The 15,689-nt window shown below is 49.8% G+C and overlaps 1 protein-coding gene across 1 annotated transcript in view; it reads right to left on the bottom strand.

The window, feature by feature from the left end:
• The window catches only part of DYNC1H1 (dynein cytoplasmic 1 heavy chain 1), a 378,125-nt gene that overhangs the window by 184,141 nt on the left and 178,295 nt on the right, over positions 1-15,689 (bottom strand). Inside the window, exon 42 of the mRNA XM_029597957.1 lies at positions 6,070-6,233. Coding sequence (XP_029453817.1) covers positions 6,070-6,233 — 164 coding nt within the window. The remainder of the gene's footprint in view (positions 1-6,069; positions 6,234-15,689) is intronic.

Below are 15,689 nucleotides of genomic sequence, written 5' to 3'. Positions count from 1 at the left end.
AGCTTTGACCTGTAGAGGCGGAGATTTCCCAGCCTCTACGTAAGCTGCTCTGATAACGTCTTTAATCCAGCAGGCGATGGTGGGCCGAGAGGCCGCTTCACCTTGTTTCTTTCCGCTGTGCAGGACGAACAGATGGTCCGTCTTTCGTACGTCTTGTGTCACTTCCAGATATCTGGGCAGCAATCTGCCAATGTAGAGATGGCGCAATAGGCACCCTTCTTCAGATTTCTTCAAACCCGCCGTGGTAGGCAAGGATATGGTTTGGTTAAGATGAAACTGTGAAACCACTTTAGGCAGAAAGGAGGGGACTGTGCGAAGATGGATAGCCTCAGGAGTGATCCTGAGAAATGGATCTCGGCAGGACAGTGCTTGTAGCTCTGAGATGCGGCGTGCTGAACATACAGCCAGCAAGAACACCATCTTCAAAGTTAGAGAACGGAGAGACAGGCCCCGAAGGGGTCTGAAGGTGGATCCCACGAGGAAATCCAAAACGAGGTTGAGGTTCCATAAGGGCACAGGCCACTTACAGTGGCGGCCGGATATGCTTGACTCCTTTCAGTAAGCGAGAAACATCTGGGTGCTTGGCGATGGTCTTGCCATCTCTCTTAGGGCCGTAGCAAGACAGCGCAGCCACCTGAACTTTGATGGAGCTGAGGGAGAGACCCTTCTGAAGTCCATCTTGCAGGAAATCCAACACAATAGGGATTGTGGTCACATGTGGATTGGTGCCATGAGTGTCGCACCATGCTTCGAATACTCTCCAGATCCTTACGTAGGTGAGGGAAGTGGAAAACCTGCGAGCTCGGAGGAGTGTATCTATCACGGGCTCCGAGTAACCTCTTTTCTTCAGTCTAGCCCTCTCAATGGCCAGACCGTAAGAGAGAATTGAGCCGGATCCTCGTGGAGGATGGGACCTTGACGTAGAAGGTCCCGGAGAGGAGGCAGGGGAAGAGGCTCCCCTGCCAGTAGTCTTCTCATGTCCGCGTACCAGGGTCTTCTTGGCCAGTCTGGTGCCACTAGAAGAACTAGGCCCCGGTGCTTCTGAATCTTGTGGATGATGGCGCCCAGCAGGGGCCACGGAGGAAAGGCGTATAGCAGAGTCCCTGGAGGCCATGGCTGAACCAGGGCATCGATTCCGTGTGCGAACGGGTCGCGCTTGCGGCTGAAGTATCTGGGTACTTGAGCATTGGACTTGTCCGCCAGAAAATCCATGTCTGGAATCCCCCAGTGATCCACAATCATCTGGAAGGCTGTGGGTGACAGCTGCCACTCTCCCAGATTTAGGCTTTCTCTGCTGAGGAAGTCTGCCGTAATGTTGTCCTTCCCGGCAATGTGGACGGCGGAGATGTTCTGAAGATTCGCCTCTGCCCAAGCCATCAGTAGGGCGATCTCCAGCGATACCTGTCTGCTTCTGGTTCCGCCCTGACGATTGATGTATGCCACCGTGGTGGCATTGTCGGACATCACTCTGACTGCTCTGTTCTTCAGTCTGTGAGCAAATCGAAGGCATGCCAATTGGACTGCCCGAGCCTCTAGACTGTTGATGTTCCACGCTGACTCTTCTCTGTTCCACCGCCCTTGTGCGGAGAGTTCTTCGCAGTGTGCTCCCCAGCCGCTCAGGCTGGCATCTGTGGTGAGCAGAGTCCACGTGGGGGAGGACATCTTCGACCCCCTGCTAATGTGGTTGGACCGCAACCACCACCGTAACTGGGTCCGTACTCTGGCCGGCAGAGGTAGGTGCGTGGAATAGTTCCGTAGCCGGGGGCTCCAGCGAGAGAGCAGGGAGTGCTGTAGAGGTCTCATAGGGGCCCTTGCCCAAGGTACCACTTCCAGGGTGGATGCTATGAGACCGAGAACCTGCAGATAATCCCAAGCTATGGGCCGACTGGCTCCCATCAAGTACTGGATACGCTGCCGAAGTTTCAACTTTCTCTTGGCAGTGAGACTGACTGTGTCTGCCCAGGTGTCTAACTGTACTCCCAGGTATTCCAGTGACTGGGAAGGCTGTAGGCAACTCTTGCTGAGGTTGATTACCCAGCCCAAGCTTTCCAGAAGGGCGATCACTCTGTCGGTTGTCCGATGGCTCTCCTCTCGAGATTTCGCCCTGATCAGCCAGTCGTCTAGGTAGGGATGGACCAGAATTCCTTCCCTTCTGAGTGCCGCTGCTACCACTACGACCACCTTGGTGAAGGTCCGCGGTGACATGGCCAACCCGAAGGGCAGAGCCCGGAATTGGAAGTGGCGTCCTAGAACCTTGAAGCGTAGGTAGCTCTGGTGATCCGGATGGATCGGGATATGCAGGTAGGCTTCCGACAAGTCTAATGCCGTGAGGAATTCTCCTGGCTGTACTGCGGTCTTGACGGAGCGCAGAGTTTCCATGCGAAACCTCAGGACCCTTAAGTATTGATTGACTGACTTGAGGTCCAGTATGGGCCGAAAGGTGCCCCCTTTCTTGGGTACCATGAAATAAATAGAATAGTGTCCAGAATTCACTTCCCAGGCAGGTACTGAGATGATGGCTTTCAAGGACAGGAGTCTCGCCAGGGTAGCTTCCAATGCTGCCTTCTTGTGTGTGGGACAGGAAGATTCCACAAACTTGTCCGGAGGTAGATGATGTAAGCCTAGATAATGCCCCTCTCGGATGATGGCGAGGACCCACTGGTCCGACGTAATCGACCCATCTGGGGTAGAAGAGGGTTAACCTGCCCCCTATGGCTCCGTCCCCCAGATGGATCGGCGGATTCTCATTGTGAGGCGCGGCCGGGACCGGAGCCCGGGCCTGCTCCCCTCTTGCGCTGCTTGGTCCGAAAGGACTGGTTCCTGGCTGGAGGACGAGGTGCCTGGTATCGACTCCTGTAGGGAATGAAGCGCTGGGAGCTTCTACCCCTGGAGGGCCTTGGAAAGGCGCGCTGATTCCTCCTGAACCGATCTTCCGGCAGTCGAGGTACTGGAGAAGCGCCCCATGTGCTGGCCAGTTTATCAAGGTCGCTGCCAAAAAGGAAAGAGCCCTTAAAGGGCAATCTGGTGAGGCATGTCTGAAGGTGCATCGGCTGACCATTTCCGGATCCAGAGCTGCCTCCTGGTAGCTACGGAGGATGAGATCCCCTTGGCTGTTCGGACTAGGTCTGATGCAGCATCCGTGAGGAACGAGAGAGCGGACTCCATGTCTGCTGCTGGAGCGTTGTTCCTGACCTGTGACAAACAGGCCCACGTCACCACTGTGCAGCAGGTTGCGATTAGCAAAGATAGAGCTGCCACCTCAAAAGTCTGTTTCAGAATGGTGTCCAGTCGCCGGTCATGAGGCTCCTTGAGGGCTGCCCCCCCTTCAACTGGAATGGTAGTGCGCTTGACCACAGCGCTAATCAAGGCGTCCACCTGAGGGCACGCCAGCAGCTCCTGGATAGCCGGCGCCAGTGGGTACATGCCCGTCAGGGCCCGACCCCCTTTGAATGCGGCCGCCGGTGCAGCCCATTCTAAATCTATCAGTTGGTGTGCTGCTTGCAAGAATGGAAAATGGCGGGCTGTAGGACGAAGACCTTCCAGCAGGGGGTTCTGCGCAGAGGGCACCGTAGCACTGGGACCTGTAATATCCAACTCCGCCAGGCACTGGAACACCAGGTCCGAGAGATCCTCCTTAGGGAAGAACCGCCTCATGGTTCTATATGGCTCAATCCCTGGGGGAAGTTCCCCCTCGTCCGGGAGTTCAGACTCGTCCAGTGAAACCTCCTGGTCTGACTGATCTGGACTATCCAGCGGCGGGAGGTCCCGCTCATGATAAGGGCGTGAGGGTCCAGGAACAGGATCCACGGGAGCCGCCACAGCGGCCGCCACAGTCGCAGGCACCGCAGAAACAGCAGGAACAACTGGAACCGCAGGGCCTGGACAGAACGCCGTTTGCATCTGTACAAAGGCATGAATCCCCTTAAAGAGATCCACCCAGGAAATTGAAGCAGCCTCTAATCGCCGGGGTACAAGATCCCCCGGGATTCCCGATTGGTCGAGACTGACCGCTAAATCCGGGGTAGCCCCTGGGGAACTGTCAGCAAATCGAGGCTGAGACTGGTCCTGGCCTGAGGGTCCCACTGCCTCCTCACATTGGGCACATAGGAAGTCTGGCTCTTCACTGTGCGTGGCTCTAAGCTGGCATGCGGAGCAGAGGCCAAGGGCTTTAATGCCGGAGGCAGGAGGCGCCCCCGCTGAAGACGTTGAGGCGTTCTGTTCCATTGAATAATATGCGGCAGCAATATGCGCTTAGCACAACAGGCGCTTAATACTAATATGCGGCAGCAATATGCGCTGAGCACAGCAGGCGCTTAATTATATGCGGCAGCAATATGCGCTTAATACAACAGGCGCACCTCAATGTTATTCAATATGCTCTCCGCAAAAAGCGGTTAGTAATACACGCTCAATGTTATTCAATATGCTCTCAGCAATAAGCGGTTAGCAATACATGCTCAATGTTATTCACTATGCTCTCAGCAATAAGCGGTTAGCAATACACGCTCAATGTTATTCAATATGCTCTCAGCAATAAGCGGTTAGCAATACACGCTCAATGGTATGCAATATGCTCTAAGCAATAAGCGGTTAGCAATACTCGCTAAATGTCATTCAATATGCTCTCAGCAATAAGCGGTTAGCAATACACACTTAACGGTATTCAACATGCGCTTAGCAATAAGGGTTAGCAATATACGCACAAGGAGGAATAGAATATGCGCCTATTACGGGCGCTCAATACCTGAACAAGGCCACAAAATGGCGCCCTCCACTGTGTGCCACGCCGCCGATCCTCGGTTCCTTGGAGACCAGAAGTAAAAGCCGTACACCTTACCTGATCCTCGGCGCTTCCCGGCTGGAACCCGGGCAGTCTCCGGCTGCGGTGGGAGAGGGGAATACCTTCACCGCCGCATTTGATGATATGCACCCGCTGCCTCGTCCACGCCGGGACCGAGGCGCCTCATAAGCCTCACCCGAACCTCGCCCGGGGGCTGTGTCCCTGCCGTGATTCGGCCACCGGACCGAGGACTTAAACCTCCGGAGGATCACGGAAATCACCCCGGGAAACTCTACTGGGAGAGGGACCTTAGGGTATCACCGCAGGAGTGCGGGGCTCGATGCTGTAGAAGTTGTTAGAAAAAGAAAAGTAGAAAGTAAATTTGGAAAACACGCTCCGCGAGCGTGCAGGCTCTCCAAACTGCTTTGGAGACGGAAATTACTAAGTTGCTACGCTTCCTGTGGGGGTAATATATACACCCGTGCTGACGTCAGATCCATCTCCAACTGCTAGCACGAGCATACTATACCCATTCGTTCTGAGTCCATCTGGCTACACGCCAGGAAATTGTTGTTTTGTTGATTGAAGGAATATATGGTTAATATTACATTGAATTTCATATTTTCCTGTTTTTTTCATGATGTATATCATTGATGAAAATTAATAAAAATTTAAATTAAAAAAATTGGAGTGATATGTTTGAAGGAGCCGCATGGCAAAGTTCAACAACTGCAGAGCGCAAAGATGAGATTGTAATAGTTTATACACGGGTATTCCTCAGAGGTTGAGGATGGGAAAAATAGAGGCTTGAAGGACTGTGCAGAATTCAGGAGGATGTAATAGTTTGAGACCAGAAAGGACACAGAGCCTGTAAAAACCCTGAGAAATAACTTGATCTGTGGGCGAAAAGAGAGTGCTATCTAAAATAACATCTAGGCTTCTGATATGGGTCTGAATAGGAAAGGAATGTCCATCTAAGAACACAAATTTTTCATTGAAAGAGGAATAAGGACTGAATAACTAAAAATTCTGTTTTGGACATGTTTAAAGATAATTTATTGTGTTTGGGCCATATGGTGATTGTGGAAAAACAAATCTGAAGATGTTATAAAGTATCTTTCCAAGAGGGGTTGATGGAGGACAAACTGTATGTCATCAGATATGTAACCTGGATCCCCAGTACAATAAATACACCAAATTGTACAATCTGTTCATTCACTTTTTTTAACCAACATTAGCATCTGTAGATCAGGCTTCAGTTTTAACTCAATTTCAATTTGTTGCAATACCTGTCTTGGAAAAGGCGGAGTGCTTCATGTGCCCAAATCCTAATTAGGCCTTCAACAGGCAAGGTCTCCAGTGGTCTCAAGGCTTCAAATATACCTCTCACCCACCGAGTCATTTCACGAGGTGAATAGATATAATGTGGCTGAATGTCTTGAGTGAATCTTTCCTGAAAAATGAAAGCAACTCTTAAGAAGGGAAAGGTTAGGGCAGGGAAAAGGAGAAATAATCTTTTTACTCAGTGTTTAAAAATAAAAACAAGGCTGTTAAAAAAAAAAGGAAAATTGGTTCTTACCTGCTAATTTTCGTTCCTATAGTACCACGGATCAGTCCAGGACAGCTGGGTTTTGCCTCCCCTCCAGCAGAGAGAGAAAGAAAAAGACTTTGCGGGCTCTGTCCTATACCCCTGAGGTGCCACCTAGTGTCTGCCAGTATTATACTGTACCCAAGCAGAAATTAGAAAAACCATAACGACAACCATAAAACCACTTCCCCCTGAAGAGCAGAGGAAATGAAAACACCTGAAACCTTATGAATGAATGAAATACATGCCCAAAACCTTTCCCTGAAAAGGGAGGCATTCAATAAAACTTGCAGAAAAACTGATCAGCTATCGGCCGAGCGGACTTTCCATTTCCCCCCGGGTGGGCATCTGGGCTGATCTGTGGTACTACAGGAACAAAAATTAGCAGGTAAGAACCAATTTTCCTTTCCCTGTACGTACCCAGATCAGTCCGGGACAGCTGGGATGTACCAAACCTTTCCTAACCAGAGTGGGACTAAGACAGTCCCGCTCGGAGTACACTGGTTCCAAAAGAACCGGGCTCTGGGGCCCGGACAGCCAGTCGATGTCTGGCAAAGATATGACGTCCAACTGTCTTAACTCCCTAGACTCAGAAGTACAAAGATCTAGGCCCGCCAAGGATGGGAGCGCCAACGTCTGATTCAAATGAAAAGAGGACACTACTTTCAGAAGGAAGGAGGGAACCGTTTGTAAAGAAACTTCTTCGTTAGAAATCCTTAAGAAGGGCTCCTGACAAGATAAGGCCTGTAGCTCCGAAACACGCCGATAGCCACGAGGAAAATGACCTTCAACGTCCGATCTTTCAAGGTTGCCCACGTCAGCAGCTCGAAAGGCGCATTACAGAAAGGCACAGTGAACCAGGTTGAGCTTCCACAAAGGACAGGGGTTCCGAATCAGAGGACGAAGATATTTTAACGCCACTCAGAAAACGAACCACATCCAGATGAGACGCTAGAGCGAGGCCCTGTACCTTTCCCTGAAAACTACCAAGGGCTGCCATCTGAACGCGTAGGGAATCGAAGGCTAGATTGAGAAGGTCCGCAAACCACGGGCCACTCTGGCACGAGTATCACCTTGCCCGAATGAGCCTTGATGTGGCGTAGAACCGTGCCGATCAATGGCCACGGTGGAAAGATGTACAACAGAATGTCCTTTGGCCAGGGAAGCACCAGAGCATCTACACCTTCCACTCCTGGCTCTCTTTGACGACTGAAAAATTGAGGAGCTTTGGCATTGCAATACGTCGCCAACAGGTCCATTGCGGGCCTGGACCATCGGATGCACAGGAGACAAAGCCTCGGAGAGTTCCCAGTCTCCTGGATCCAACTGGTGGCGGCTGAGAAAATCAGACTGCACATTGTCCACTCCGGCAATGTGAGAGGCTGCTATCCTGTACAGGTGCTGTTCTGCCCAGCTGATTAAAAGTTGAGCCTCCGTCGCCACCGGACGACTCAGAGTTCTGCCCTGACGATTGATGTAAGCCACTGTCGCATTGTTGGAGAGAATCCGTACTGATCTCCCCTCTACTAAGGGAAGGAGGGCCTGTAGCGCCAACCAAAACGCTCTGGTCTCCAACCGATTGATCAACCAAGAAGACTCCGACCTCATCCACTGACATTGTACTGCTGTTCCTCAAACTGCTCCCCACCCGGAGAGGCTGGCATTGGTGGTTACCACTATCCAGGAGGGAATTTCCAAATCCACACCCCATTGTAATCTGAACACAGCCAAAGAAGACTGGACTGTGCACAATCCATCATGACTGGTAGCCTGACAAGAGGAGGATCCAGAAGACCGTGAGGCCCGAAAACGACAATTCCCCCCAGAATCTGGACCTCTGAGGAAGAGAGCCTCTGCTCCTGAGCCTGTCCTCTGGCAGCTTGTGGACCATATTCTCTCCCAGAGACTTAATCATGTCCTCCAAGAGCAGCTTTCCCTTGAAAGGCAAGGAACTCAGCTGAGCTTTCGAGGAGACATCCGCCAACCAATTTCTGAGGCGGAGACCATTGTTCTTCCCGACATGCGCAGGATATCATACAGTCCGTCCGCACTGTAATCCACCGCCGCCTCCAAACAACCAGCCTGAGCCGCGTCCACTTCCGAAATGGATGCTCCAGATTATAAGTGCTGCAAACGCAGGCTCACACACAGAGCAAACCTGCTGCACATAGCGCGGCTTACTTTCAAACCTAGATTCGGAGAGTCCCACTCCCGGAACAAGAAGTCAGTGACTGACATGAAAGGGAAAAGAGCGAGCTGGACCTCTTAGACCTAACATCACGGGATCTACCGCTCCCAATTGCGAATCCTCCTGCGGGACTTTAATTCTGAGCTCTTCCAGAATATTCGGGATAAGCGGACCCAAATCATCTCTCCGGAACAAGCGTACCACCTTGGGATCACCACCGTCCACCGCAGAAGCGCCTCCCTGCTTGGGCACCAGGGGCTGACCATCCTGGCCTGCATCTACCCCCTGAAGGTCTTGCGGTGAAGGGTCTCCTCCATCAGATAGATCCGAAGACGACGAATCATCCGGACCTGCCACAGATCTGAGAGGGCGCTTAGACTTAGTATGCCCCCCCACCGGCGGGGACTTGGGATGCTTACGGAAGGAGGGAACCTCAGAGACCTTGCCCCTCTTGTGTTTGGACGCTCTCCGTGCCTTGAACATTTTTTTTTTTTTTTGTAACTTAAATTTTATTGCAATTTTCAGAATATAACATGGTGATAGCCAATGATCAAACATCGCATCATAATAGTTACAAACAAGCAAACCAACAGAAGTTTCATCAGCATAGCACTACATAACAGCAGATTGATCTATCACACTCTGATAAAGTACAACACTACATTGTAAACCCCCTGAGGCTACTGCCCCTCCCCCTCCCATCCCTCCCTCCCCCATCCTGTCTCGCCTAGTGCATAAATGGTATAGTTAAATAGTATCCAAGTATGTTATATCCACACACACAAACTTTTGAAGAGAGCTGTGGGTCCCTGACTCGCAGGGATTTACCGTAGTACAAGGAGCTAGCTGTGAAGTAATCAAATACCGGCCATGTAGACATACCCATTATACAACATTCCAACTAAGTGAAGGTAAACCTGTAGATCTACCTGAAGACAGCCATTGGGCTTAGATCTCCGTCTGAACGCTTCCATCAAAGCCACCTCCTAACAGGCAACTGCTTGCTCAAGAAAATGCATAGATCACCTCATACCAGCTGGTGCTGGAGGGGTTTCCACGTGGCTATATGTGCCGTCACCGTACGGTGCTGTATGGCAGTTAGATGGGCCAATCTATGATGCAATTTTAATCGCCGAAGCAGGTCCTCCCTAGTCGGAGTGGTAGCAGTCTTCCAGCACTGTGCGATCGCCATCCTTGCCGCTATCAGCAAGTAAAGACTTAGTCTTTGTTGAGATTTATCTAGAGGTTCCAATGGGGCATTTAGTAGCGCAGACATGGGTGTCAGAGATACCGGCCTTTGGAAGATCTCAGTCATCCACATGCCCAAGGAGGACCAAAACGGCTGTATGACTGCACAATCCCACCAAATGTGAAAATACGAGCCAATCTGTCCACACCCCCTCCAACATAAAGGGGATATAGACGAATACATTACATGCAATTTTGCTGGGCACAAATGCCAGCGATAGAGCAATTTATAATTATGCTCCTGAAATCTGGCAGAAATCAGTCCTCGGGTGGCCCGTTGGAAAATTACGTTTTGTAGAGATGGTGAAATTTGTTCACCGAAATCCTTTTCCCAAGGAGATAGCACAGCGTGGAGACTGTCCCCATCAAACGTTAACAGCGAGTAGAGTTTCGAGATTACCTTAGTGAGAGAATCAGCTCTGGAACACAAATGCTCAAAAAGGGAGCGGGTACTGCGTAGTTTACCAGAGGAGCTCAGGGATAAAAGAAAGTGCCTGACTTGGCCATAAGATAAGTACATAGTCTGGGGTAGATCATAAATATCTGCGAGTTGCTTCCAGGACAATATCTCCCCTCCTTGTAATAACTGACCAATGGTTTTGATACCCCTCGTCTTCCAAAGATGAAAAGCAGAAGTCTGATATCCAGCGCTAAAATCCACATTGTAATAAAGCGCGGAATGATAAAAATAAACACTAGACCCCACTATCCGAGCCCTCCACCTTTCCCAAACTTGGAGCGTACATCGTAAGGACCAGGGTATACAACACACAGGTAGCCAGGAGGATCTTGGCTGCCAGGGAAGTGCCGCAACTGGCATAGAACCAATCATTAATTGAGCTGCTATAACCCATTGTTTCCGCTGTGTAATGTGGTCCAAATCAATAATAGCCTTCAATTGTGCGCTTGCATAATATGCAAAAAAATCAGGGACTCCCAATCCACCATGTCGTTTATGTTGAAAGAGGATCCTCCTAGCCACTCGTGGCGGTCTGCGGCGCCATATGAAATCAAATATTTTCTTTTGTGTCTTTCGGAGAAACGCTGATGGCAGCTGTATTGGCAGAGTGGAGAAAAAATAAAGAAATCTGGGAAGGACGTTCATCTTAATAATGGCTATTCTACCTAGCCATGAAAATTGGCCCCTGTACCATGTGTCTAGATCCCTATCTATTTTTTTGGAAAGCGGGACATAATTTAAGGCAAAGAGTTCAGAGAGATTGGCATTGATTAACACTCCTAGATATTTTAACGCTCTCTTCGCCCACCTAAAGGGAAATCTTTGAGAAATGGCGTGCACCTCATTTTCTGGCAGATTAACATTCAATAGTTCAGACTTTTCTAGGTTAACTTTAAAACCTGACACCTTGCTAAAGCTAGCTATTTCCTGTTCCATTCCCGCCAGGGATTGTACGGGCTGTGTTAGAGTGAGCATGATATCGTCGGCGAATAGTGACAATTTAAAATTACGATCCTGCAGCTGTACTCCCATAATGTCTGCCAGTCTGATCCTCGTGGTGAAAGGTTCGAGGAAGAGCAGAGGTGAAAGAGGGCACCCCTGTCTAGTCCCCCGACCAATAACAAATGAATCCCCATAACCTCCGTTCACCTTTACTCGGGCCTGAGGGTGGTTATACAACTGGGTGAGCCAGTTTATAAAGAAAGGTCCAAAGTTCATTTTAGCCAGTGTATGGAAAAGAAAAGGCCAGTGGACCATATCAAACGCTTTTTCAGCGTCAATGGCAAATAGGACAGTAGGAATACTATTCCGCTTCACCCACCAAATTAAATCCAGAATTTTCTGAACATTGTCCGCTGCCATGCGCTGCGGTACAAAGCCAACTTGATCGGTATGAACCAAGTTAGGCAAATATTTATTAAGTCGTAAAGCAAGAATTCTGGCCATAATTTTCAGATCTTGGTTGATTAGGGAAATGGGGCGATAGGAACTGCAAAGGGACGGGTCCCTCCCTGGTTTGGGGAGTACAGTTATACCAGCAGTGTTAGTCTGGGCCATAATGACTTCCCCATCTCTAATGGCATTAAAAAAGTCCGCCAGGAGGGGCGCCACATCATCTACCATTTTTTTTATAATATTCTCCCGGTAGTCCATCCAAACCTGGGGACTTGTTATTCTTTAGGGATTTAATCACTAGAGTCACTTCCTCCACCGAGATGGGCCCATCCAGCTCTGTTTGTTGTTGATCAGACAGCTGCGGTAAAGACAGGGGAGTCAGATAATCATTGATGTCCGCCTCAAGAATGTGGGGGTCCGTACTATATAAAGAAGCATAAAAATCCTTGAAGCACAGGCTAATTTCTACTGGATCTAGAGTGAGCTGATCCGAAGAATTTTTAATTTTTGGTATTATACTTTGTGAAATCTGATTTCTTAGCTGCCTTGCCAATAATTTGCCGGCCTTGTCACTACCCTCAAAAAATCTTTGTTTGGCCCGCTCCAGGTTAAACACAACTTGATTATCATCCATAGCACTCAATGATAGCCTAAGGCTCTGTAAACGCTGATATACCTGATTGGATTGGGTGGCATAATGGCGTTTAGCCAAATGCGCAATCTGGGCTAACAGCTCTTTCCGTGCAAGTTCCCTCTGCCTTTTAACCGCTGTCGCCCGGGCTATGCACAGACCTCTAATAACCGCTTTAGAGCACTCCCATATACAACTGGTGGAAGCGTCAAGCGAACGGTTAAAAGTGTAATAATCACCCAGTTGTTTAGAGAGTTGCTTAACAAAATCATCATTGTTCAGTAAGGATGTGTTGAGCCTCCAAAACACTTGGCCTCCCTTACTAAATTTGGAGGTAAATTCAATCCAGACCATCCCGTGGTCGGACCAGGTAATAGGTTCAATGTCACTGTTCCCCATTCGCAATAACAGGCATGCGTCCACTAAAAAGAAATCAATACGAGAATACGTATTATGCGGTTTAGAGTAGAAGGAATAAGTGCGTGTGGCTGGATGATGATGGCGCCACACATCTACCAGATGGTGTGTCTTCATGGAGGTGCGCAATATATTCCTGGCCCTAGAGCCAGGCGGGTATTGTGGACGGACACCCTGAAAAGAATTATCCTGCGCAGTATTAAGGGTAAGATTGAAATCCCCTCCTCAAATAACAAATCCCTCCCCATGAGCGTGCAACAGCTGTCGCATCTTGGAGTAAAAGGGCGCCTGCTCAGTTGACTGGAGCATAAATAGACAGTATAGAATAAATATCACCCCCCAATTTTATCTTTATAAATACATACCGTCTATGCGGATCAATCTGCTCCACTAGATCAAATAATAAGGTAGCAGAAAGAATAATCCCCGTACCCGCATACCGGTTGTCTCTTCCCGCAGCTGCATGGAAAATATGGGGGAAACCCTTGAATTGGAGAAAACGTTCGTGCCGTTTCCTAATATGTGTCTCTTGTAATAAAACAACGGAGATCTTCAGCCTATCCAAATCTTTTTGCAAGCGTAGCGTTTCCCGTGGCTACCCAAGCCCTTGACATTCAAGGAAGCTACTTTAATTGACATTCTCCCAAAGTGAAATGTTTAGCTATGTTCACAACAGCAACTTTCCTATCTACAGATAGGATATATCCATTAGGCCTGCACAGTAAAAGGAAGCCGCTCCCTGTATACCCCATGCAATCAAAGAACCCGGATACTACTTGAGACAGCTCTATCTTAGCCCGGTGAGGGACAGGTGTTTCCCCTTCTCTTAACCGATCCGTTCCCTCCTGCTACGGATCCCAGCAAGGGAGACTTACCCACTCAACCAAATGACCCTCCCTCTCCCACCCAACCCCCTCCCCCCGGCTTAAATTGCAAAAGAATAAAAATATTGATGAAACACTCAAACAGTTATATTATATAAAACATATTAAGTCCTTATCTGTCAACCGATTGCAGAAGAAGGTCATAAGGATAGTCGAAACATGTTACTCAAATGGAAAACTCTGTCCTGTGCCATTTTGAAGCGCGCCAAGTTCCAGACGAAACAGGTATGGCACATCAGCCCTGGTCTGAAAGCGCTTCCTGGGCAACTCTGGAGCCGACACTCAAACGCCTCCGATTTCTAACGACTTGCTGCCACTTGCTGGTCCCCCACTGTCTTTTTTTTCGCCGGTGTTGTGGACTCCACGGGGATATTAAGCTTGAGGCCGGCTTCCTGAAATTGGGCCGCAGCATCCTCCATGCTGCGCACTCTGTACAACTTGCCACCATGTTGAAATGTTAGCGCAAAAGGAAAGTTCCACCTATATCGGATATCAGCCTGCCGAAGAGCCTCAGTGGCCGGTCGCAGATTAAATCTTATTTTAAGGGTGCTGGCTGCTAGGTCTTGAAACACCGCGACTTCCTGCCCCTCCCAAGTCCACGTCCGTTGCATACGCGCTATCGCCATAATCTGCTCCTTTTGTGTAAAACTATTAAAGTTCAAAATTATGTCTCTGGATTTAGCATCCCGACGAGAGCCCAGAGCTCTATGAGCTCTCTCTATGGTCAGTGACTCCAAAATCTCTTCTTTGGTCCGCGACGGTTCACCGCCCTCATGCAGAAGCAAAAAAGCACAGAAGTTGTTAGCAATGTCCTTGCAATCCGCAAATTCTGGAGCCTCCGCAATACCCCGAAGGCGGATGTTATATCTCCTTGACCTATTCGAGGTCCTCGAGTTTATCCGCTAACACAGTCATTTCAGATCTGGTATCCAGATCGTGGAGGGAAAGCTCTTTTATGTTGGAGTCCTGTTCCTCGATGCGCAGTTCGAGTTCGTCCACTCGAGTGCCAAGCGCCCTGAGATCTTCTTTCATTTCAGAAAACGAGGCTAGGAGTTCCTCCTTATGCGCTCTGTTTTCGGCTCGAAGTTCAATAAACCAGTCCCACATGGTGGATTTAGTGGGCAGGTCAGCCAGCGAAAGCGTCGTGTCCAAATTCGCCTGAGGCGAGAGTTATCGGCGCCTCGGCTTCCATTTCAGCGTCTGAAGGCCCCAAGCACCCGGTAGGGTCCGGGCCCGCTGGTTTCAGCTCTTGCGCCGAGCGAGTAAACGAGAATCTTTGTAAGTCGTTTTTCTTTTTAGAAGTCATCAGATCCGCTTCTCGCTCTAGATTAGACACTTTATGTCTCGCTTGGAGGACTCGAAATGACAGATGAGTGTTTTATTCCCGGGGGAAAGTAGAGCTGGTGAATCAGGCGGCCATCTTGTTTCGCGGCGAACAGCGCCCCCCCCCGCCTTGAACATTTTGTGAAAAAACTTCACCAAGTCCGAGGAGAATGACAAAGACGACCCATCTGAGGCCCCCTCAGGATCTCCATTCAAAGTATCAGCCCGATCCTCCTGTGACCTGCCACCCCCCCGGAGGGCCCCAGTCGCAGGTAGAGAGGTGGTGGGGAACCCCGTGTGCCTCCATCGCGGCTCTCTGCATCCCTGAACGTTTTCAAAATGGCCTCCGACCCTGCACCAAGCAGGAACGGATCAGGCGGCTGCGGCTGAACTGTAAACCTCCCAGGCTCCGGGAAGAACTGCTGCTGCCGCCACGGGGATTCCCCCTCAGCGGACCTCCCCGAGGTCCCTTCACCTCCTAAGACACAATCTGCACAGATGCCGGCTCTAGAGAGGTGGGTGTGTGCGCTGCCGCACACGGAGCAGGCCACACCACGAGGCATAGCCGCGGGCTAATTTTAGCTCCGATCAGCTGAGGTAAGTGCGCCAAAAATAGACTGAGTGGCAGGGGCCTTTGCGCGAGCCGAAATGCAGCGGTAAGGCAGGCAGAGAGGAACTGGAGAGAACACTTGATCAGCCAACCAGAAAAAAAAAAAACTTTAACCCTTTCCCTCCCCCCCAGTGCTCCGAAGGCTGTGCTGAACTGCCTGCCGCT

Source organism: Rhinatrema bivittatum, chromosome 4 (assembly GCF_901001135.1).
Source record: "Rhinatrema bivittatum chromosome 4, aRhiBiv1.1, whole genome shotgun sequence".
Classification (NCBI taxonomy): domain Eukaryota; kingdom Metazoa; phylum Chordata; class Amphibia; order Gymnophiona; family Rhinatrematidae; genus Rhinatrema; species Rhinatrema bivittatum.
This window is presented reverse-complemented; position numbering and strand designations above follow the sequence as displayed.